The sequence below is a fragment of the Amblyraja radiata genome, chromosome 4 (assembly GCF_010909765.2).
Source record: "Amblyraja radiata isolate CabotCenter1 chromosome 4, sAmbRad1.1.pri, whole genome shotgun sequence".
NCBI lineage: Eukaryota > Metazoa > Chordata > Chondrichthyes > Rajiformes > Rajidae > Amblyraja > Amblyraja radiata.
This window is the reverse complement of record NC_045959.1, coordinates 8496766-8521492: the sequence shown is the minus strand read 5'-3', so window position 1 is coordinate 8521492 and position 24727 is coordinate 8496766. Positions and strand designations below refer to the sequence as shown.

Below are 24727 nucleotides of genomic sequence, written 5' to 3'. Positions count from 1 at the left end.
TTTAATTTGCATTCCCTGCTCATAACAATTGCAGAACAAAGCCAAATGTTGGACTATGAATTTTGCTTAGTCCCAGAGTTAATTTCATGTTCTAACTCTGGATTAGACCAAGATTCAAGGTCCCTACTGGATTTCAAAGGACATTAATAAGACCAGTGCTGAGGAAGAGTAAGGTGACATGCGTCAATGACTATTAACCGGTGGCACTAACGTGCATGGTGATGGAGTGCTTTGAGAGGTTGGTTGTGATGCACATCAACTCCTGAGTTATCAATGACCTGGACCCATTACAATTCACCTACCACCACAACAGATGATGTGATCTTCTTGGCTCTTCAATGGATCACTTGGACAAAAGGCTGTTGTTCATTGACTACAGCTAACACACCATCATCCCCTCCAAATTTATCATCAAAGTCAAAGAACTGAGTCTCTGCTCATTCCCACTTCATCTCAGAAGCATCTCAGGACTGTGTGTTTGGACCCCTATTCGGTGTCTCTATACTGATGACTATGTAGCCAGACACATTTCTAAAGCTATCTTTAAATTTGTCGACTAAACCACTGCAGTCTGTGTGAAAAATGTTTTTCTCATCTCGGTCCTAAAAGATTTCCCCCTTATCCTTAAACTGTGACCCCTTGTTCTGGACTTCCCCAACATCGGGAACAATCTTCCTGCATTTCGTAAGTTTCTATAAGATCCCCCCTCAGTCTCCTAAATTCTAGCGAGTACAAGCCGAGTCTATCCAGTCTTTCTTCATATGAAAGTCCTGACATCCCAGGAATCAGTCTGGTGAACCTTCTCTGTACTCCCTCTATGGCAAGAATGTATTTTCTCAGATTAGGAAATGCTCTAGTGATTTAATTGAAGTTATCAGAAGTAAACATTCACATTAAAAAGATTCCCCTTTTCAGAATTTTAAGTATTTAATCTGGAATGTATATTGGACTGACCTGAACTTTAATATCCTGGATGTGGTTCGGCCGAGTCAGTGGTATTCCCAGCTCCCATATGCACTTTTCAAGTAAACTAATATTTGCCAACCTACAGCAAAATAAAGACATGAAAAATATTAAATTTAAAGACAAATTATGAAGCCAGTTGGTGCAATTAGTTACATAAATAATACAAACACCATACGCACCAGAAATGTCAAATATTTCAAGATTCTTTATGTAAATTTCACACAGTGAAATATTTTGTGCACCAGCTCTATTATGGTGGTACATTATCTCTGATTATGTACTTCTATGCTATCTTTATATTCATATTGTGTCTGTTTTAAGCTCTTCAATGTACTCACAAATTTATTGACACAAAATAATCACTAAATTAGCATTATTCAATGTGTTCGCAAATTAAAAAAATAGCTGTATTTCTCAGGAAATTGAAGCAGACTTTTGAGCATGTTAATGAGACATTAAAATGGAGCATAGACATTTTGTTGGGGAGCACCAAACCAGAAAATACCACAAGTAAGAAATTCAAGTGAAACGATGAATGAAGCTGAACAATTATTTTGTGCTTGCCAAGGTGGTAAGATTTGGTTGGATGAGCTTATACAATGTGTCCACAAATTTGTGAGACCTTTAGTCTTGGCTGCTGCAAAGTTACTCTGGATTCCTTTAGCTTCTTAAGCCTTTTGTCCTACACATCCCTCCCCATCCTCTCTGCAATTCTTTTCAAACAAACTTGTTTTCTTTTTCACGGTTCTGATGAAGGATCTTCAACTTGTAATGTTAAGTCTGTCTCTCTTTCCAAAGATGCTGCCTCATCCACTAATTACTTCCAGCACTTCACTTTTATTGAAGACTATCCCCATCTGCAGTTTAAAAAAAAATCATTTATGTTTCATGCTTACTGGGAGGGTGTATACAGCTGGCCTGACAAACTGAACCGTTATTGAAGACTAACACAATGGTTGGTGTTTGAGCATGGGACAACTTAAGTCAAAATTAAAAGTATTTTCTTCTGCTTTTTAATCTTCAATTTAAGATTATCTTTCTCTTTCAACATCGTGGAAACGTGGGACAAAAGCCTGAGTTTTTGTGACTATCTGATAAGACTATCAAGATCCTATACAAAGTTGTGTATAAATTGATACTTTATGAACTAAGTTATAAGCAGATCAATCCTGATCTTGTTTCTGGCAGAGTAGGCTCAATGGGTAAAACACACAGATTGTGCTCCTAATTCATATGTTTGTATGAGATCCAGCAAAGATGGCTATGTTGGATACCACTACATTCGTCAACCAATACATAATACCAGAACAACAATTTTCAATCCATTTTATAGAAAGATCAAAATGCAATAGTACAGTACGCTTCACTTCATGTCACCTCATGGATTTCACAGCTATTGAAATATTTTATATGCATTGTTGTAGGAGAGCAAACTTTAAAGATAATTCATATACAAGATCACATAAACAATGATGTAAACAGTACTAATTTGTTTTAGTGCTGTTAGCTAAGGGCAAACGTATTTGCCAGGTCACCAGTTGCAGTGGGAGAAGTGGAGAGTTTGGAGACGAGTTTGGTTGGTATTATGGTGTTGAAGGAAGAGTTATATTCAATAAATAGGAGCATGACATATATGTCTATGTTATCTAGATGTTCCAGGGATGAGTGTAGGGCCAGGGGGTTGATGTCTGCATGGACCTGTGGTGGAGATAGGAGGATTGCGGTGGATCAAGGCCATTCAGGCCACAGCTATACTTTCCAGTAAGCTAATCAGACGACTGTGATGGCGACATTAGGTATCAGGTGTACCCAGTGGTGTCAGGGTGGGTGATGCCATTACACTGACCTTTTATTTAAAATGAGCATTGAACTCATCGGATGATGTTGCCATTGATTTTGTCCAAATTCACTTTGTAGTCTGTTATCGCATGCACGCTTTGCCACAATCGACGATGTGCTTGTGGTAATTCTGGGAGTCCAGCTTGGTCAGGAATTGCTTTACCTAGTTTTCCTGTGGAGGTTGGGATCAGCCGACTTGAAAGCCTCAGACCTGGACTTTACTAGCAGGTGGATCTTGCAGTTCATCCATGATTTCCCATTGGGGAACAATTGGATTGACTACTTTGGCATGCACTCCTCTACACACTTACTAATGAAGTTTGTGATGGCATTTGAATTTGCTGCATTTAAATGTCAAATTTAGCAAATCTGTTCAAGGTGGTGCAGTGGTAGAGTTGCTGTCTTACAGCGCCAGAGACCCGGGTTCGAGACCTGGGTGCTGTCTGTACGGAGTTTGTATGTTCTCCACGCTGAGTTTCTCCAGCATTTTGTGTCTATCTTAGGTTGTAGGATAATTGGCTCGGTAAAATTGCAAAAATTGTCCCTAGTGTGTATAGGATAGTGTTAGAGTGCAGGGATCACTGGTTGGCATGGATTCAGTGGGCTGTAGGGAACTGTTTCCACACTGTATCTTTAAACTAAAGAAAACTAATGATTTAGGCTCCAAATCCACATCAGTTTAATCCAAGGGCAAAAACACTAACATTGTGTCAAAATATCTTCAGAGTTCCCATTGAACTGTCATGTCCTATAATTCAGCGGGACCATGGCAGTGCGAAATCAAAGTTATTCTTTTGGCAGCAAACAAGAAATAGAATCAAATAAGCATCTATTTGTACACAATTACAAAGTATTAATGCAAAGCAGCTGGATAGGTTAATAACATGAATTGATGGCATGAGTCATATTTAAATCAATGTAAAATATAATAATCAGTTTCTGCTGCTCATATGTGCAAATGTGTACCCATTAAAAGGACCTATGTCTTCAATTTTGATGTCTGAAACATTTTAAATAGATAATTATAGAGAACAAGTGCATGATAAAAACATTCTTATGGTCACACCAAATCTCATATACATAGTGATACTTTGTTTTATACATTTGCTTAAACATTTATTTGATTTCTTATCTTTAGAGATAATAAAACGTGTAACCATTTGCACGAAGCACTGCAAATCTGAGTTTCTGGGCCTCTATGTGAACCAACTTCAAAAGCTGTAACTACAGCAATGTCTGGAGCTTGTAGCCGTGCTGGAATCAAGTGCAAAATTGAAGAAGAGAATTGCTACGAACACATAAATAATGTGAGACATTTAAAATTAATTTCTAACCACTAAGAAAAAGAGAACTCCAGATAAAATAAAACCTAAGCCCAATTTGTAGAACATTACTTTTAAAATGAAAGTGTGTCTATGTGTCTATTAACAACTTATCAATGAAGAGAGGAGAATCACAGGTGGAAGGATATAATAAATGCAGTAGGTGGCAGCGAGGATTTGTGACAATGATAAGGAAACTGTGGTCCTAAAGGCACGGTTGAATAGGTGTGTATGACTCGTGTTGGCACGGTTAACATCTTTCATTGCATTACTAACATTTGGAAATAGCCTTCAGAGGTCTGGAACGAGAACTTCAGAGATCACTAGCAGAAATGGATTGTCCTGCTTTTTGTAAATGCATTAATCCAGGCTGACACACTAGTACAGTATGGAGGAAACATTGCACTGTGGCACAGGTTGTTACAACTAAGGCCTGTCTTGTTAAACAGACGTACAAGACAATATGGTATTGATGCTATCCATATTATTCTGGCCAATATTTACCTCACAATCAACGTAATCCAACTAAAGTGGCGAATCAATATCACGTTGCTGTTGAAAGTTTTTGGTGTAGAAATTATCTTGCACATTTCCTAGTTTAAAGCAGTGACCACTTTCTTTGCAGGCTTTAATTGCTCTGTGGTGGTTATAGCGGTTAAAGGAACCGATTAAAGACTGTGTCTAAGGCTGCATGAAAGAGGGTGGAAGAGACAGTGGTGAGCAAATGGCGAGCAAAACATTTAATGGAGTAAAAGCGTGGGTGGATCTTCCTGTCTAGAAACATATTAATATTTAACTGTTGGATGGGTTGAATGTGGATACTTTAAGATAAAAGATTATTTCATTCCTATAATTTGATCTCCTTCCTGGGTTCTAAAGTTATTTAATTACATGCATCAAATAATGGAAAATATATTTATACTAGTTTGATTGCAAGACTTTTCATTTCATGCACTGTAAGCTATGACAGCTTCACCACTGTAAACTCCACCACACAGGCAATTGACCTGTATAGAAGAGGATCTTAAAGCAACTTCTCGATACCCGTGAGAGAAAGGCTAAAAGAGAGGGTATAATCACAATTCTAGGTGTTAACTTGCCATTGTGTTTCAGAGGACTCTTACTTCATAGCATAGAATTTGTATGATCCGTCAACTAATAAGATAGATAGACACAAAAAGCTGGAGTAACTCAGCGGGACAGGCAGCATCTCTGCCTGTCCCGCTGAGTTACTCCAGCTTTTTGTGTCTATCTTCGGCTTAAACCAGCATCTGCAGTTGCTTCTTACACAACTGGTAAGATAGGTTTAAAATTCAAAACAGATGAGGTGCAGTAGCGGAGTAATATGGCTTTTGTTCAGCAAGTCGTGGAGCAAATAATGGGAGAGAAAAAGGTTTAGGAAGGAAATAAACACGTATTGCTCTTGGCTTCCAAGTTTGTCTTTTGGGAAGCATGGAGAATTGCAGAGTATTCTTTATTTAAAAACATAGCAGAAACACGCTACTGTCGGCCATATGGAGTGGAATGCCACAACTTCTGTCTTTTAACAAAAGTGGTATTTTTAGGTTGAAACAAAATACATGGTGTTGACATGGCTAAAGCAAGTTGAATAAGATGATGAACTAATTCTAGATTCTTACTGTGAGCGACACTATGAACAGCTGGTAGTTTTCTGTGGGGATAGGGACAGGGACAGGGGGAGGGGGGTGTAGATCATTGACTCATGTTATGAGTCATACTTTGGAGCTACGCCCACTAGTTTAACAGAAAGCCTCCCTGCCCTTTCTCTCTCACTTTTAGAGTAACGTGCTAAGATGAAGTTACCTATGCTGTAACGTTAATAAAGTCTTTGGATCTTAATCACAGTGTGTGACTTAAGTTATTCCAACTGCAGAAGCTTAACATGGTGTCAGAGTGTCGGACTCACTCCTTGCTTAATTATATTGCTTTTATTTTAGTTTGTTGTTTTCTCCGGTATATATTGCTGTGGCTTCTGCTCTCAGAAACCCAGAGATCCTGGTGTTTGACGAGGACCTCGCAGAACGGTGGCGTGTATTTGAAGAGGATTTCTCAATTTACATTGAAGCAGCTCACCCTCCTGTTGCTCCCGGTGTTCGAGCGTCAATTCTTCTTAATCTAGCAGGCACAGAAGCTGCTCAACGTGCCAGAAGATTTCATTATGAACGGCTAGATTTGACCCGGCTGGTGTGCAGATCGCTCCCGCTGAATCTATCCGAGACCCGGACTGCATACTACGCAAATTCAGACACTTATGTGAGTTACGTACTAACTTGGTCATGGAGAGGCATTTGTTCTTTTCTTGAAGTCAGAGACAGGGAGAACCTGTGGAGATGTATATCAGTATGTTAAAGCACATTGCCAATCGGTGCGATTTCAGGGATATATGTGAGAGCCTAGTCCGTGACCGTTTGGTCTATGGTGTCCACAATGATAAATTATGCGACGAGCTACTGCGAGTTGCTGATCTTACTCTAAAGTCTGCTGAAAACCGCTGGCACATTGCTGAAATGGCTGACTCATACAAAAGTTTTAGGACAGTCTACTGGTCGTGAAATTAATGTTGCCAGTATGTCTTATCAAACCTCTCGCCATTCTCCTCAAGTGCCTGACAATTCTATCATGAGATTAATAGACAATTGCTTTAACTGTGGGGGTTCACATGTTGCTGTTCGTGACCGTTGCTCAGAGTATGGTAAATTGTTGATTTTGCAACAAAAGAAATAATTTCTTCAGATGCTGTCATTCACGTAGCAACAGAGTTCTAACAAGACAATCTGTTAATTCACTTGGCCATGAAAACTTGCTCTCAGAATGCTCTCAACAAGCTCCCACGGATTTGCAGGCTGCTGGCAAAAGTTTTGACTTTGATGAACATTCCTTGTCTGATTTAATGCATAAACAACTAGACCCCAAGGTTACTTTGCTCGTTAATGGCAAGAACCTTTATCTGAAAGTGGACACCGGCGCAAGATGCAATGTGATTTGTCTAGCTGTGTTTAAAAAGTTATGAAAAACAGAGACAGTCACTCCTACGGCTGACTCCCTTATCCCATTTGCAGGAGGTCCAGTTACGCTGCTGTCTCAACTCACGTGTCCACACCTGAGTTTCTATGTTGTTCGTGAGGATGTGCCGTCTCTGCTGGGTGCCAACCCATGTCAAGACATGGGACGTCTCTTTCAGCCCTTCTGTTTGTCATCTGACTACCCCTGTGACTTTAGCCAACAAATCCTGACACAATACAAAATTTTGTTTGACGACAAGCTGGGCAGGTTGCCTGTTAGGTTCACAATTACCATTGAACCTGAGATAATTCCAGTTGTCCGTCCAGCTCATAAGATTCCCCATGCAATGTGGGACCGTGTTCAAAGTGAACTCAACAGAATGGTGTCTCTAGGTGTGATTGCTCCTGTCGCTGACCCCTTGGATTGGGTTTCCACCATGGTCGTGGCAACAAAGAAGAATAAAGACGAATATGGATTTGTATCAACCCTAAGGACTTAAACACAGCCATTAAACAACATCACTATCCCATTCGCACTGTGGACAAGATTGCAGCGCTAAATGCCAAGAGATAATTCTGGTAGATTTAGCTGGGACACAACTCCTCCAAGTTAACCACCTTCAGCACACCATTCGGGCGTTACAGATTTCTTCGCATGCCCTTTGGCATAAGCTTTGCTAGTGAAGTATTTCAACAAGCTATGGAGCAGTTGTTTGCAGGTTACCCATGCTCCATTGTAGTGGATGACATCCTCGTTGCTGAGCGAACTGTCGAAGAACACAATGCTAATCTGACGAAGGTCCTGGATCATGCCAAGGCCATCAACCTCAAGCTAAACCCTCAAAAATGCTAATTCAGGGTAAGTGAGATGAAATACATAGGTCATGTGTTTACTAAAGATAGCCTAAAAACTGACCTGGCGAAAACCAGTGCTATCAAAGAGCTCCCAGCATCCTCAGATGTGCTCACTGCAGAGATTCCTTGGCATGGTTAACTACTTGAGCAAATTATTCCGGACTTCAGTGAAATATCAGCCCCGTTGTGCCAGCTTACACACAAAGACACTGCTTGGACCTGGCACGAGCAATAGCAGAGGGTGTTCGCCACTCTTAAGCAGCAGATGTCTTGTGCTCCTACTCTCGCTTACTTTGATCCTAAACGACCGGTCACACTGACTTGTGACGCTCCACAACACAGACTAGGCGCAGCTTGTCTTCAAAATAACGGTAGCGGCAGTAAGCCTGTTGCCTACGCCTCGCGCACTATGACTGACACAGAACAACGATATGCCCAAATTGAGAAAGAGCTGCTGGCGGTAGTTTTCACCTGCAAGAAATTTAACGACTTTATCTTCGGACAAACGGTCACGATTGAAACTGACCACCAACCTCTGATCAGCATCTTTAACAAACTGATTCATGCCTCTCCAGCGTGCCTACAGCGGATGCTGCTGCAGCGTCAAAAATATGACATTGTTCTGATCTACAAACTTGGTAAGGATATGCACCTGGCTGACCCTCTCTCGCGTGCACCGCGGAACACCTGCGAGGGTCCGCCCTCGCCGGATGATGACTTTGTCGTAATGACTGTGTCTTTTATTCCCTCGTCCTGTGTGGAGGACCTGGTTGCCCACACTGCTGCTGACAGTACTTTACGGTCGCTTGCCTCTGTCACAAACACTATAACATTCCGCTGCCATTTCGTGACAAAAGGACATAAGGCTGTGATCCCTGCTTCGCTGCACAGCAAGTATTTTAACGCTGTCCATGCAGGGCACCCAGGCGCTGAAGCTACCATCCTACGGGCAAGAAACATGTTTTACTGGCCTGGCGTGGCCGAATACATCACCGATTACATGTGGCGTCCTGTGCAGTGTGACTTGGCACCTCATCAACAAAACCAACCACTTCTTTCACATCCGGCTCCTGCACTCCTATGGTCTACACTGGCTACTGACATATTTGAGTGACATGGTAAGCAGTACCTGGTACTTGTCGTTTCGTATTCAGGATGGTTTGACATTGATTTTTTTAGCAGCCCCACTTCTTGCGGGGTAGTTTTGAAGCTTGCTCGCCATTTTGCAGACCATGGAGCTCTGTGCATACTGTTATCTGATAATGTCAGTCAATTTACCAGCCAACACTACAAGGAATTTGCTGCACGCTGGGGTTTTCGCCACATCACCAGCAGCCCTGAATATCCACAGTTGAATGGACTAGCTGAGCAGGCTGTCAAGAGTGCCAAACAGCTCATGGAACGATCGTACAGAGCTAATTCTGACGTGCTCCTGGATCTACTCAACTTACACAACATCTCCCGCGACCCCATTTTGGGTTCACATGTTCAACGTTTATTGTCGAGGCAGACATGACCCACGGTGCCTGTGGTGGATCAGGCATTGATCCCACAGGTGGTTCCACCATCGGAAGTCCAGTCCAGGTTACAACAAAAGCATGACATTCAAAAACAGTGGTATGACAAGACAAGTAGGCCACTGCCACCATTAACCAAGGGGCATGTGGTTCGTTTGCAGACTGACAAAGGCCATGACCATATTGGTGTAATTTCTGGAATTGCTTCTGACCCACGATCATATCTGGTCAGTGCTGATGGCGGCACCTACAGGTGTAACAGACAACATTTCCTGCATGTGAATGAGCCGGCTCCTCCTCCATATTATCCTGACCGTACAAGTGTACTTCCGTCCGTGTCCAGCGGCATTGGCCCGCCTACACCAGCACAACTTCTGCAACGGCTGCTTTGCCAGTGGCGATGCCCCCTCCGCCTGCGCCACAGCCCTGTTTCATCATCGGGAATGCTGGTTCAGTCTCCGTCACCTGTGAAGCCACCGGCCCTATCCTCGGTTGGGAAAAACGGAGATGGTCTATTTCGCACACGTGCTGGTCATGTTTGCAAGCCCACCGTGAAGTACCCAGGCTATGTTTGACTTTCCTCCAGCTTATTATTAATTGCCATGCACGTCTTATTTAGTCAATGGTTTTGGACTGACATTTCATTCTTTAAGAGGGAGGATGTAGATCGGTGTCACTCATGTTATGAGACATACTTTGTAGCTACGCCCACTAGTTTAACAGAAAGCCTCCCTGCCCTTTCTCTCTCACTTTTAGAGTAACGTGCTAAGATGAAGTTACCCATGCTGTAACGTTAATAAAGTCTTTGGATCTTAATCACGGTGTGTGACTTAAGTTATTCCAACAGCAGAACCTCAACAGGCGGGTGGAGAGTGTTGGCATTAGCTTCCATGCAAGTTACGTTGAAAAGCAATGATCTGGACGATGATCCCCCAAAATTGTGTTGCCAAACAAAGTTGGCTACAGGCCAAATGTTATGCTTGGGGAAATTGAAATAATAAATGACTCTTTCTCTACCGCATAGGGACAGGACAATTGCCTATTAAGATCTCAGATGAATTGAGCCAAGTTACAATGTTCAGATGATTTAGGAGAATACACTGATCTTTATTGTGCTCAGAATTCATAACAACCCCATCTGTTCAGGTCTGTACAAACTCTTCGAAAAAAAGCAGGTGAAATGTCAGCTGAGTTTTGAGATTCACAGCTTGCAGTATTTTCACAGGACAGAATTGATGCAACTTACAGCACAGAAAGGGACCATAGAGGTTTGTCATATCCAAGTGGTCAGGAAAAACCTATTCAGCCGAGAAGCCTTTTGTGTTTTCTGTACGTTGTTACATAGGTTTTAGCACATTAAGTATATAATACAGTGCCCTCCATAATGTTTGGGACAAAGACCCATCATTTATTTATTTGCCTCTCCCACTTAACAATTTGAGATTTGTAATAGAAAATATCACCTGTGGTTAAAGTGCACATTGTCAGATTTTATTAAAGGGTATTTTTATACCTTTTGGTCTCACCATGTAGAAATTTCAGCTGTGTTAATATATAGTCCCCCCATTTCAGGGCACCATAATGTTTAGGACACATGGCTTCACAGGTGTTTGTAAACACAGGTGTGTTTAATTGCCTCCTTCATGCAGGTATAAGAGAGCTCAACATCTAGTCTTTCCTTCAGTCTTTCCATCACCTTTGGGAACATTTATTGCTATTTAATAACATGTGGACCAAAGTTATGATAATGAAAGTGAAATAAGCCAATTTGAGACTGAGAAACAAGAATAAAACTGTTAGAGACATCAGCCAAACCCTAGGCTTACCAAAATCAACTGTTTGGAACATCATTAAGAAGAGAGCACTGGTGAGCTTACTAATCGCAAAGGGACTGGTGGGCCAAAGAAGACCTCCACAGCTGATGACAGAAGAATTCTCGCTATAATAAAGAAAAATCCCCAAACACCTGACTGACAGATCAGAAACACTCTTCAGGAGTCAGGTGTGGATTTGTCAATGACCATTGTCCGCAGAAGACTTCATGAACAGAAACACAGAGGCGACACTGCAAGATGCAAACCACTGGTTAGCCGCAAAAATAGGATGGCCAGGTTACAGTTTGCCAAGAAGTGCTTAAAAGAGCAACCACAGTTCTGGAAACAAGGTCTTGTGGTCAGATGAAATGAAGATTAACTTATATCAGAGTGATGGCAAGAGCAAAGTATGGAGGAGAGAAAGAACTGCCTAAGATCCAAAGCATACCACCTCATCTGTGAGACACGATGGGTGGGAGTGTTATGGCCTGGGCATGTTTGGCTGCTGAAGGTACTGGCTAACTTATCTTCATTGATGATACAACTGCAAAATGGTAGTACAGGTGCACAACCTTTTATCCGAAATTCCGGAAACCGAAAAGCTCCGAAAATCGGACATTTTCGGTCCTGGAAAAAAGGGAGGGTATATTGCCCAGGAAAGTAGGAATCCCTAGACCTAGTACAGTGAGCGTCCACCGAGGGTTGCCCGGAGAGGTACCGCGGTCGCCTCTCCGGGTGACCCTCGGTGGACGCTCACTGAACTAGGTCTAGGGATTCACAAAAATGCTGGAGAAACTCCGCGGGTGCAGCAGCATCTATGGAGCGAAGGAAATAGGTAACGCTTCAGGCCGAAACCCTTCCTCAGACTGCCCTATCAGTCTCCCCTGTCAGTCTGAGGAAGGGTTTCGGCAAAGGGAGGGGAGAGAAGGGAAAAGAGAGAGGAAGGATCTGCCGGACATGCTGTGTGTGTGTGTTTGTTTGGCGGAGTCTGAGGGGAGAAGGAGAGAAGGGAGAGAAGAAGGGAAGGGAGGGAAGGGAGGGAGAGGTCCAGCGGCGGGAACGGATGCCTGGGTCCGGGCGTGAGCTGAGTCCGAGGTTTGTAAACGTTGCTGCAACCCCCGACCCGGCCCTCGTGTATTGTTCACCGCGTCTTCCTGGAGAGAGGGGGGAGGGCGGGAGCCGGGGCTGTGTGCGTGAAGCACGGCGACTAGAGGGACGGGAGAGCTGCCCCGGGAGCGTGAGGGCACCTCCCCCTTCCCCCTCACACCCCCCTCCCCATCTACCCCTTTCTTCCCCCTCTACCTCTCTACTCTCTCTCGGCCCGCAGCGATCTGCCGGACATGCTGTGTGTGTGTGTGTGTGTGTGTTTGGCGGAGTCTGAGGGGAGAAACGCCGGCACTAAGAGCGAGCGAACGCGCGGACAGAACGGACAAAAGCAACGATCATAGATCGGAATAGGTGACCAAAGATCTTTGTAGGTGACATTTCGGGTCGAGACCCCTCTTCTGACTGACTCAGGGGAAAGAGGAGCAAGAGCTATGGACGGTACTAAGGACACGTGAATGGAAGATATGCCAATATCTCCCGTTTCCCTTTCCCTTGACTATCAGTCTGAAGAAGGGTCTCGACCCGAAATGTCAACCAACGCCGCTCTATGAACGTTGCTTTCATCCGTCTGTCCACGCATGAGCTCACTCTTGGTGCCGGCGCTTCTCCCCTCATGGCAGCTATTGAAAAAGTCAACCCGTAATATCACCTATTTCCTCCTATTATCACGTATTCCTCATCAGAGATGTAGCCTGATCCGCTGATTTACTCCAGCCTTTTGTGTCTGTCTTCGGTTTAATCAGCATCTGCAGTATGTGCCGTTTAAAAAGTACAAGGCATGTGCCGTTTAAAAAGGAAGTGATAAAAAACATTTAAAACATTTAACAACACCTAAACTGTTCCCTCGCAACGCTGCGAGCGGCATAACTGAAGTCGGGTCGGTGTTACTGAAATGACGGAGGTTACGCTCCGGTGCGGACTACGCGTCAGTTCATTGTATTTCGCAGGAGTGGACCATCTTGCGCGCTATAAGATCTTTGCTCCAATTGAGTTGATTACTCTAGCGCGGGGCTCAATTGGGAGAAATAGGTCCTATCGGCTAAAGGCCGGCCCTGACCGGGTAACTGCCGGGATCGAGGCGCAAACTCGCGACCACGAGCCGAGCACTCTACCACTGAGCCACATGTTAAAATCTACGCTAAAAACCTTCCGTTCGGAAAACTGAAACATCCCGAAATCCGAGAAGTGTCTGGTCCCAAGGCTTTCGGATAAAAGGTTGTGCACCTGTAGCATAATACTGATGGCAGGAGCATAATAAATTCTGAAGAGTATAGACACATCCTATCTGCTCAAATTCAGACAAATGCCTCAAAACTCATTGGCCAGCGGTTTATTCTACAGCAAGACAATGATCCCAAACATATTGCTGAAGCAACAAAATAGTTTTTCAATGCTAAAAATTGGTAAATTCTTGAGTACCAAGTCAGTCACCCTTTCTGAACCTAATTGAGCATGCCTTTTTTTGCTGAAGAGAAAACTGAAGGGGACTATCCCCCAAAACAAGCCCCTCAAAACGCTTGGCAGAGCATCACTGGTAAAGACACCCGGCAACCGGTGATGTCCATGAATCACAGACTTCAAGCATGCAAAGGATGCGCAACAAAATACGACACATGACTACTTTCATTTACAGGACATTGCTGTGTCCCAAACATTATGGTGCCCTGAAATGGGGGGGGGGGACTATGTATAAACACTGCTATAATTTCTATATGGTGAAAACAAAATGTTTAAAAATGGCCTTTTATTAAAATCTGGCAATGTGCACTTTAACAACATGTGATTTTATTTCTATTACAAATCTCAAATTGTGGAGTAAATAGGCAAATAAATAAATGACGGGTCTTTGTCCCAAACATTATGGAGGGCACTGTATCAATGTACTTTTTTAAAGGAAGAAAAGATGTCTGCCTCCTAATCCTTTCAGGCTTTCAGTATCCTCTGAGGCACATTTTCTTTCTCTCAACTCTTGGAATCTTTTTATCAATTATTATTTTTTAAATCAAAATCTTTTTAATTCAGTTTTCATGACATAAAAAAGTGCAAAGTTGTCCATTTGTTACAGACAGAGTGTACAAAAATAAAAAATAAAAAACAACTTATGCCTACATATAACAAGACAACAATAAAAGAAAAACAAGATACCAAAAATAATCCCTCCCCAGTCACTGCCAGTGAGCATATGCAAATATCAGCTTGTCCCAACAATAATCCACGATAAGTGAATGGGTAGATAGATAGATAGATATAATTTATTGCCACACAACCAGGGTTGGTGGAAATTTGGGTTGTCAGCAGCAGTACAATAATAAAGAACACACAATAAAACTGTAACACAAACATCCACCACAGCATTCATCACTGTGGTGGAAGGCACAAAAATTTGGCCAGTCCTCCTCCATTCCCCCCCCGTGTACAGGACCAGAGTCCAGTCAGTCCAGGATCGGCTCTTCCTCACCGGAGACCGCGGCTTTAGATTGTTGTAGGCCGCAGGCCGGCGGTCGAGATTTAAAGTCCCCGCCGCGGCCAGAAGCACCGTAGACTGCAGGGCCGGCGGTCGAAGCTCCCCTTCAGGGGTGATGGTAAGTCCATGCCGCACCCGCGGTAGAAGTCGGCCGCGGGCCGGCAGTGATGGCTTCTTCTTCCCCCGGGTCCCCCATGAGGGATCCCGGGCTGTAGACCGCGGCTTCAGGCTCCACGCAGCGCCCGCCGCTGAAGCCCCGGGCACATCTCCGGGAAAGGCCGCGTCGATCCTTGATGTTAGGCCACGGGGGAGGCGACCTGGAAAAAGTCGCCTCTCCATGGAGGAGGCGACCGAAGCGGTTTCCCCCTTACCCCCCCACACCACCCCCCACACAAAAAACACGAAGAAACATTAAATACATACTTTAAAACATACTAAAAAATAAAAAAAAGCTGGAAAAACTGACGCGCTGCTAGACTTAAGCTATTAAACTGTACTTGATGATCAAGCATTTACAAAGCCTGGAATGCATTTAAAAAATGTCCCCACGCTTTCTGAAACCTTCCTTTTGAATGTTGAAGTGAGTACCTGATTTTCTCGAGTTTTATCAATTATTTTAAGTTTGTGCTTCATGTTTATGATCTTTTGGCTGAGGGAAATAAACTTCTTTCTCACCAGATTATGATGGCGTCTGAAAATTCCGCACACCTCAATTAATTTATCCCTCTGCATCCAAAGTCAAGAGAAAATAATCCCAATGTATCCAATTTTCTTTTACCCATCATATTTTCCAGTTCTGGCAACATCACTGATTTTCTTCGATACACTCAAGCAATCATATTGTCGCAATACGTGAGTTTATCCATTTTCAGTGAAGTGAAGAGATTTAACTGGAGCATGCTGTGAACAGCATACCCTCTGCTTTGCCACAGTTAAGCTGATAACAAAAAAAATTAACATACTTTGATGACTTGTTGGGGTTTGGGAATAAGGCAGTGGAAATGCTACATAAAATACTCTAATACATTTGAAGGATGTAGTAAGAATAACAGAATGCTATTGTGTTATGAAAGTAGTCATTGGTTGATCTAATCTTTGATATTATGCATGCAAAATACAAGCATGTCCCTTTTCCCAAATATATTCAGCAATTGAGGTTTTTTTTTTAAAGTAACATGTAAAGAATTTAAAATAATATTTAAAATATATTCCTATATAGCATAATCCAGTGCAGAAAAACCTCAAATGGAATGTACTTACCAAAGAGGTAGTGCAGCCAAGATTTAACAGACTAGTTCCTGTGATAGCCAGCTGGCTCTTATAGATGAGATTGAGAAGCGTATTTCTTTGAAGTCAGATGATCAAGAGGAGATATCAATGAAAAGGGCAGAATTTTATTAAATGGATGCATGGAGGATGTTTCACCTGGCTATAGAGTCTAGAATCAGGTGTCATAGTTGGGCGATAAGGACTGAGATGATATGAAATTTCTCCACTCAGAAGGCAATGAGTCTCTAGAAATGTTCTATAATGGAAGGCTATGGTAGCTTCGTCATGGAGTTTGTTCAAAACCAACATTGATAGATTTTTGATTGTGGAGGGATAAATGATAAATGTCCCAGAAAATAGCCGTGGGTAAGATCAACAATGACTTACTCCTAATTCTTATCTTTTTCCATGCTTGGTTCAGTAATCAAAATTAGTTGCCATCCAGATGGAGATAGTTGTCAGTCTGAAGATGGGTCTCGACCCGAAACATCACCCATTCCTTCTCTCCAGAGATGCTGCCTGTCTCGCTGAGTTACTCCAACATTTGGTGTCTATCTTCGATTTAAACCAGCATCTGCAGTTCCTTCCTACACAACTGAGATTTTAAATTGTCAAGCGATCAGATGGGGCCACCAACTGATGATTGAACAGCGGAGTCCCATTCTCACTGGGCGCCATACAATTAATTTGCTTCGTTTTATTTACTTTTTTGCTTTACTTTTCTCAAAGTAGCTTTTTTCTCAGTTTCTTTTTCTGTATCTCCTTTCATTCCAATTTACTCATGCAAGTATGATTTGATTTGACTGGATAGCATGCAAACACAGCTTTTTGGTACACATGACAATAATAAATCAATACCATTACAACACAAAAATCTGAAGAAGGGTCCCAACCTGAATCATCACCTACCCATGTTCTGCAGGGATGCTGCCTGACCCACTGAATTACTCCAGCAATTTGTCTTTATTTTAACTATTATTCCTTCCTCATTCTTAAACTCAATGGTTGAGTAGAGAGCCTATTATTCCCATTGTTTGCTATGATGTGGATACCTCTTCACCCTCACAAGTTATCAAGACACAATTAAAAAATGTGATACATAACAAAGGGTTCTCCTCGGGCAAATTTTCCTGCCAATATCTGAAATCGCGAGCAAATTTAATAATTTCCAATTAACTTTACAAAAATCACTCACCCATTGAAAGCTACAAGAAGGTGGTTTTGCTTGAATGCAGTTAATGTGTCTTCTGGAATGACTGCCAGTAGGTTGGCAAGCAAGCTGCACACAGCTGACAAGAACTGAAGGGTAACAACTGCGCATTGCTCCGATAAAAGTTCAGAATCATGGGAATTCTCACTGTGCAGAGATTCTGTGACTTCTGATTCACTCTGGCCTTATTAGAAGAAAACAGAAAGATGCAGTAAGGCATTTATGAAAAGTTAAAATAATACACAGCAAACAATGCCCGATTTGCCTCACACATTTATGATATGTGAACAGACAAACAAGTCTATAGATTGGTTGAGAAGCATGAGGAGATGTAACTTATCATGATTAATACGCAATTAAAACATCCTGAAAGCTTTACACGATAACCTACTAAACAGCAAGCACACAGTTAAAACGCAAGGTTTCCTTGTTGAGATTAGATTTACAAACATGGAAACCCTAAAGACAATATACAAGAGTTGTGAGATTTAAAATGGACATGAGCTGAATGGACACTATTGGTTAAATGCCAACTAAATGTTAACAATTGCCTTAGCATATTTTAGAAGGCATGATTAATTTCTGTGAGTAGAGGTTATTGGGACATTTAATAGTTGCATTCAACTTTTATAAAAGTTTGGATAGAATACATATTTCCTGCTCTTGGGACGAGATGGAAAGGTAAACTCTAGTACAGAAAAGGTGCCCATTATAGACAATAGTTGCAGGAATAGGCTGTTCGGCACTTCGAGCCAGCACCGCCACTCAATATGATCGTGTGCGGGCGTGGCACCGACAGACAAGAGGCCGAAACAAAGAAGTCGAAGCCAAAGAACCGAATGGAAACGAGGCTGAAACGCCAATAAACCGAAAGATTACCAAGACAAAACGCCTACTAACCGAAAGGATGGGACGCCTAAATGCAAACTAACCGGAAGGGCGGTACGCCTAAAAGCCAACGAACCGAAAAGCTGCGTCGCCTAAAAGCAAACTTACTGAATGGCTGCTTTGTCGAAACGTCACCTACCCGAAAGGCGGCGTCGCCTACAGGTCAAAGGACCGACTGCCGCTCAACAGAAAAGTCCAATAACGGACATGACGTTGCCAGGGGGGCGGGACTTGTCAGCGATTGGTCCAGACCCACGCGTCCATCACATCACTGGGAAGGCATGAACATTGTCCCAAACCTCCGCTCCACCCGACCCACAGCCCGCGGAGGGTGGCTGTGGGAGAGTGGGGGCTGTCCCGAGTGATGCACACCTTCGGCCGCTTTCAACTTGGTGCTTGGGTTCAGATTGTCCAGTCACCTATGGCTTGTGTGGGAAAATGAACCCCACACTCCCGTCTCCCCCTTCTCGCTCCCCTCTTCTCTCTATCCCCCTCTCCTCCTCTCTCTCCACTCTTCTCTCTCTCCTCCTCTCTCTTCCCCCCCTCTCGCTACTCTCTCCCTCTCTTCTTTCTCTCCCCTTCTCTCACCCCCCCTCCCTTCTCTCACCCCCTCTTTGCAACTCTCTCTCCCCTTCTCTCACCCCCCCCTTCCTTCTCTCTCTCCTCCGTCTCCACCCGCGGGAGCGTCCCACAGTCACTGACTGCGATGCACCGCCATCGGACCCCAACCCCCACACCAGGGTGATTCATCCCACCCCCCTCCGACCCCCGGACCCCCACACCCACACCGGGTGATTCACCCCGGCCGCGGGGACAGACGTTTTATTTAATACCATCTCGGTGCTTGCGGAATGCACCCAAGCTCCCACGCACAAAACAGGCAGCATCTCTGGAGAGAAGGAATGGGTGACGTTTCGTGCCAAGACCATTCTTCAGAGTGCGTCTGAAAGGTCTCGACCCAAAACGCCACCCATTGGTTTTAACCTACTGCATGATACGTTTTACACAAAGTGGGGGAACGTATCCTACCTTGAGCTGTCAGCCTGTTGATGGGAGATTCAAGAATAGGAATAGGAGACACAGCCGACGCTTGCAGCAGACCATGGAAATCAGATGCAGCCATCGATAAGGATGAGATTGGCAAAATCTGAAAATTTCAAAGTTAGGAAGCATAAACCAATACCAAATACTGTGAAGATGCAAACATCATTATTTAACTTTGTCTTTTTATGTTTTTTTCAACCAAAATTGAAATCTGGACATGGTATTAGCACTTGGCCATCAGGTAGTGTTCTGATCAGTGACTCGGGAAATGCTTGGGCTAATGATTGGGACAAGGCATTGGTATATGCAGCAGTCAATGGTGTTGAGGGGGTGAAGAAGGTTGATCCAGCAATCAGGGGAGTGGAGTATTGGATTAGTAAAGGATTGGGGTGTGACAAAGGTTGGTTTGATATTTAGAGGTTCAGGAATAGACGTAGAGTTGTTGTGTTTCATGGTGTTGATACTTTGTGAGATAAGCATGCACCCAAGGTGAATTATCAAGCCTGAGACCTGCTCAGGCATGTCCCCGGACATGTGGAACGAAGGTCTTCTTATGCATGAATTACATGAAGCACCTATTGGTCACCAGTGTAGTGAAAAGTAGCATACTTTAAGCACCAATAGACAGTGCTGCACATGGCCAGGCACTATCATACATTAAATGCACAAAGGGCTTTTTCACACAAAGGGTGGTGAATGTATGGAACAAGCTGCCAGAGGAAGTAGTTGAGGACTATCCCAACATTTAAGAAACAGTTAGACAGGTACATGGATAGGACATGTCTGGAGGGATATGGACCAATTGGGGCATGTTAGGCCAAAGGGGCTGTTTCCACACTGTATCTATGACTCTATGGCAAGGAAGGAAAGTCATGGATTTGGGAACCCTTGAAAATAATTTCCAATGGTCATTAATAAAAGCATTTTCTCAAAATTTAGTTGTGCAGTGCACATATGTACAACCCAAATGAATTAAAATTTTTAGTTCACTATCTTTCAAAACAGATTCAAAGCTAAGCATTTGAAATCCATACAATTCATGGCTCAATGAGTAATGCATTCTTTGTACCTTGAAGCTTTCTCAAGATATTTTGGTTATTTTCTAAATCCAATAGTAACACTGACATGTCATTTCTATAGGTATAAAATACTTCCTAAAATTGCAGCAAGAAATATCAATTAAATGTGTTCAGAAATACTTTTAACATTCATTGATCTGTTACACACCACAGTACTTGATGTTGATGGAAAACTTGACAACTGACTGTGATTTGATAGACTGGATGATGCTCTCCAATACTGCAGTGAGTCAGTATCTGGTGATAGAAAATGAAATATCACTGGTTATCAAATCCATCTGTAAATGTAGATTTATATTTATGAATAGTGGCAGGTATACAATGTACAGAATCTTGTTGATTCCACAAGTGCAGTCAATATATATTTATAACCTCATACCTCCACTGTGTACATTTACATGCCTTTGTGTTTACAGACTGTAAAAACAGTTGGTAATGTTCAGTTCATCAATCTTATCATATTGAAAACTTTGAAAGTTGGCTCCTGAAAAGGATTCTCCATACATTCCGATCATTTCATAGTGTACAAAGAGATCAAAATCCAGTCAATGACTTTATGCTCGTTAATTTTTACAAATATTTGTATCCCTTTTACATTGAGAAAGCTACTCTTTATTTGCCCCCAGGAAATAACCCACCTATTTAGACAGTGCTTCCTTCTATAACATTCAATCTTAATGACTTTTATTTACAATTAAAAAAACCCTCCCTGGTATGACTTGTGTTATGTATTATATGAATGATACACGATACAGTAACTATTCAGCATATAATGGAAACATTGCAGTATTGTCATTACGCTAATGGACAAATAATGTGCCCTCCTGACCCATTCGGCACTTAAAGCAGAGTTTTCGGTAAATTCACTTTGTGTGAGAGATTTAAACTAAAAAAAATTCAAGGCAAGAGTTTAAACTGAATTGTAATTCAAAGATACAAAAGTAAAAAGCTGAAATAAAATGGTTCCGGGACTATGTTGTAATATCATAAATGGCCTTGTCTGTTGAATATACAATTGCAATTGCTCATAAACAGGACTGAATTTTACTGGTCCCCTGAGAGCAATAAAAGTCAGACAATAATGCTTATTAAGTACAGTCAATTAGGAAAAAAAAAAATCAAGATTATACTCAACAGATATGAATCAGATGCTATCAGACTATGATGTTTTCCAATTGTAGAATAATTGGCATTATTTTAGGCTGCAAAAAGGTTTCAAAGAACATGGGCAGAAAAACAGCAAATGGAACTCAGTCCTGAGGCAATGCATCTAGGAAGTGCACACAAGATGAGGGAATATATACAATAAATTACATCAAGCAGAGCTGTATATCTACAGTTGGTACAGCGGCAGACGCTGAAAATGGAACATTTAATGATTCAAGATTCAAGAGAGTTTATTGTCATGTGTCCCTGATAGGACAATTAAATTCTTGCTTTGCTTCAGCACAACAGAACATAGTAGGCATGACTACAGAACAGATCAGTGTGTCCATATATAGCATTATATAAATATATACACACATGAATAAATAAACTGATTGTGCAAATAAACAGATAATGGGCTATTAATGTTCAGAGTTTTGTCCGAGCCGAGTTTAATAGCCTGATCTCTGTGGGGAATAGCTATTCCTGAACCTGGTCGTTGCAGTCTTCAGGCTCCTGTACCTTCTACCTGAAGGTAGCGGGGAGATGAGTGCGTGGCCAGGATGTAAAATGCCATTTTACATCACGGACACAACAGGTAAAATGACTGCCTTCAATGCCATATATTACTACAATTCTATATACTTACTAATTCATAAAATACAAAGATACTGGGTGGGTTTATTGCCAAGTTTGAAAATAAAACATTCTCAAAACTCTTACCTTCTAAAGTGGTGCTGAGCAAACTACTGCTCGTAGTTTTTGGGAAGTTTAAATCAAACATGTACCTTCCCTGGTAGCAGTGTTTTGCCATATGAGCTACATGCTCAAAGAACTGGCAATGGTACAACAGAGCCTGGAGAGCAGGCAGCCCGACTAGGGATAAGCCAGACTCCTCATTGTGAACACAGGGGCTCTACAAGAAGAAAAACACTTCAGGCAAAACATTAAAGCAAAACCTTAAATTCACAGCAACTGCAACAACAAAGTAGACATATCTCATTGCATAAGACTTCCTAAACACATTTCATCATCTTTGTAGTTGCAAATGGGCGCCATATAGATTGATGCTGTATTTTTTTAATTATCAGATATTATTTGATACCAAAGGTTTCAGTAATCGATTAGACATTCCGCTTGTTGGGAAAATCATCATTCAAACCGCAATACACATTTAGAATCAAAACAATTCATCAATTTAAGCAAATAAATTCCAATCTACAGAAGGTCACTAGAGGGAATTATATTTTTCACTTAATTCACACTTTAAACACAATTTTCTTTAAACTGCCAGATGTGCAAATATCATTGTTCAGCAAGAAATCCTCAATATTTTTTTATAGTTAGTACACTAATTTTCTCAGTAATGGCTGCAATATATTTTATTTCTTGAAATTAGTGGGAGAGTCATATATTCTGAGCAACATCTGTTACCACTCCAGGAGATGCAATGATCAGTGTATAGGGTGAGCATTCACATCAACGTTCAGCTTCAATTCTGCTTGCAGTCTCATTCTTCCACTTCCTTGCTTTCCTTTGACTGTCTTTCCCTTTTACAATTCACAAAGCAATCTGCTCTTGTGTAACACAACAATATAAACTGAGCAGAAATAACCAATTCCTTCCTTGCATTTTTAAGCATGAATCAGATTCCAGTCTCATTCCTTTTTTTAAATGTTACTTTAATCACTGTTCTTCAGAAAATCCCCAAAAGCAATGTAATATAAATTTTGGATTTTTCACCAACTACTTATGATACGGTGTATTTCACACCGTAGAGATATTTAGTCTAGGAATACATTGCCCAGAAAAGGTACACTAATCCATTACTATGCAGTTGCCAACTTTGGTTGTAGAACAACTGTCTAAAAAGTCAGTAGCAACTAATGTGCTCAATGGACTGAACTGACCTTACGAAGGTGAGAGAGTGAAGAAAACAGAGATGTCCAGAGTAAGAAACCATGAGGGAGAATGGCCAAGATGGGGGCATATAAGCTAAAAACTAGTGGTTAATGACAAAATGGACTAAGATCACTGAATGGAGGAGCGTGTGTGTCTGAGACAGTGGGTAGGTGGTGAAGGAGTGGTGTGGTGGTACAGGTGGAGAAATTCAGGAATCAGTTTTGTGATGGGCTTTAGGGGTTGAGACTTGCAATCAGTTCAGGAAAAAAAGGGTGGGTCAAGTCAGCAACTAGGTAAAGATATGAACATAGAGTGTACTAATCAGATAGGTGGGCCAGGAATCATGGTTTGACCTTTTGGTGATTAACCAGTTAGGAGGGAAATGGAGATAGTGGAGATGAGACCCAAGGGTCAGAATACATGGAAGGTGCTTAGTTTCCAGTTTGGTGCTGCACTGTGAGAACACAGTTAGTTGATAGTTGATCCCAGACAATGTGGATACATTTTTTCAGCAATGGTCCAAAAGCATTATTACTACATGGAAGGATATCATTTGACGTCCTTCCACCACTGAAATAAGGGGGCTTTTAGGTTTAAGTTTTGTAGCCAAATGCATGCAGAGGTTCGTGCACAGCTGTATTTTATATAACTTTGCTTTGGATTATTTGGAAGAATAACAAATAAAAATAAAATCACATTTTTATGCTTCTGCAGGCAGGCTGTAATCTTGCTTCCAGAAATAAAGTAACCTGCAAAAAAGCTGCATTCACCTATTAAAGATAAGGTTTTATTTTTATATATTCTCTAAAAAGTACAAGTTAATACAGTACACGTTCACAAACTTTCCGTACCTGCCAGATGTAATCCTTGGCTTCCTCCATAGTGGCTGGCATTCGAATCATCAGCAAATTCTGGAGAATGGATGCAGCCTGAACAAAATTAGACCTTTGTTATCCTTCTATACAAGTAAATGCCAGCAGTATAGATACATCCCTTAGAAACACAGAGATTCTTGAGAATGCAGTACAAGAATGGAACATGTCAGGCCACCTCTAATCTTTTAATGAATGCAAACCCTGATATGCCAATCGAGTTGAAAACTGTGCATGGGTGAAAATAATATTTAGTTTTGATCTCATCAAAAATTAGGATGACTTAGTTGGGTTTGCGCATGGTGTAAGGATACAGTCCTTTAAAGAATGAAGACAAACAAAGAGATAACTAATTGTTCAATCTTCTTCCATCAGCAATTTTTCATAAGCCATTGAGAAGAAGAATGCGT

The 24727-nt window shown here is 41.9% G+C and overlaps 1 protein-coding gene across 1 annotated transcript in view; it reads right to left on the bottom strand.

Annotated features, from left to right (window-relative positions):
• The window catches only part of rttn (rotatin), a 235429-nt gene that overhangs the window by 41147 nt on the left and 169555 nt on the right, over positions 1 to 24727 (bottom strand). Inside the window, exons 32-37 of the mRNA XM_033018928.1 lie at positions 24297 to 24374; positions 22267 to 22459; positions 20546 to 20634; positions 19304 to 19421; positions 17372 to 17570; positions 955 to 1045 (exon numbers count right to left, since the gene is read on the bottom strand). Coding sequence (XP_032874819.1) covers positions 955 to 1045; positions 17372 to 17570; positions 19304 to 19421; positions 20546 to 20634; positions 22267 to 22459; positions 24297 to 24374 — 768 coding nt within the window. The remainder of the gene's footprint in view (positions 1 to 954; positions 1046 to 17371; positions 17571 to 19303; positions 19422 to 20545; positions 20635 to 22266; positions 22460 to 24296; positions 24375 to 24727) is intronic.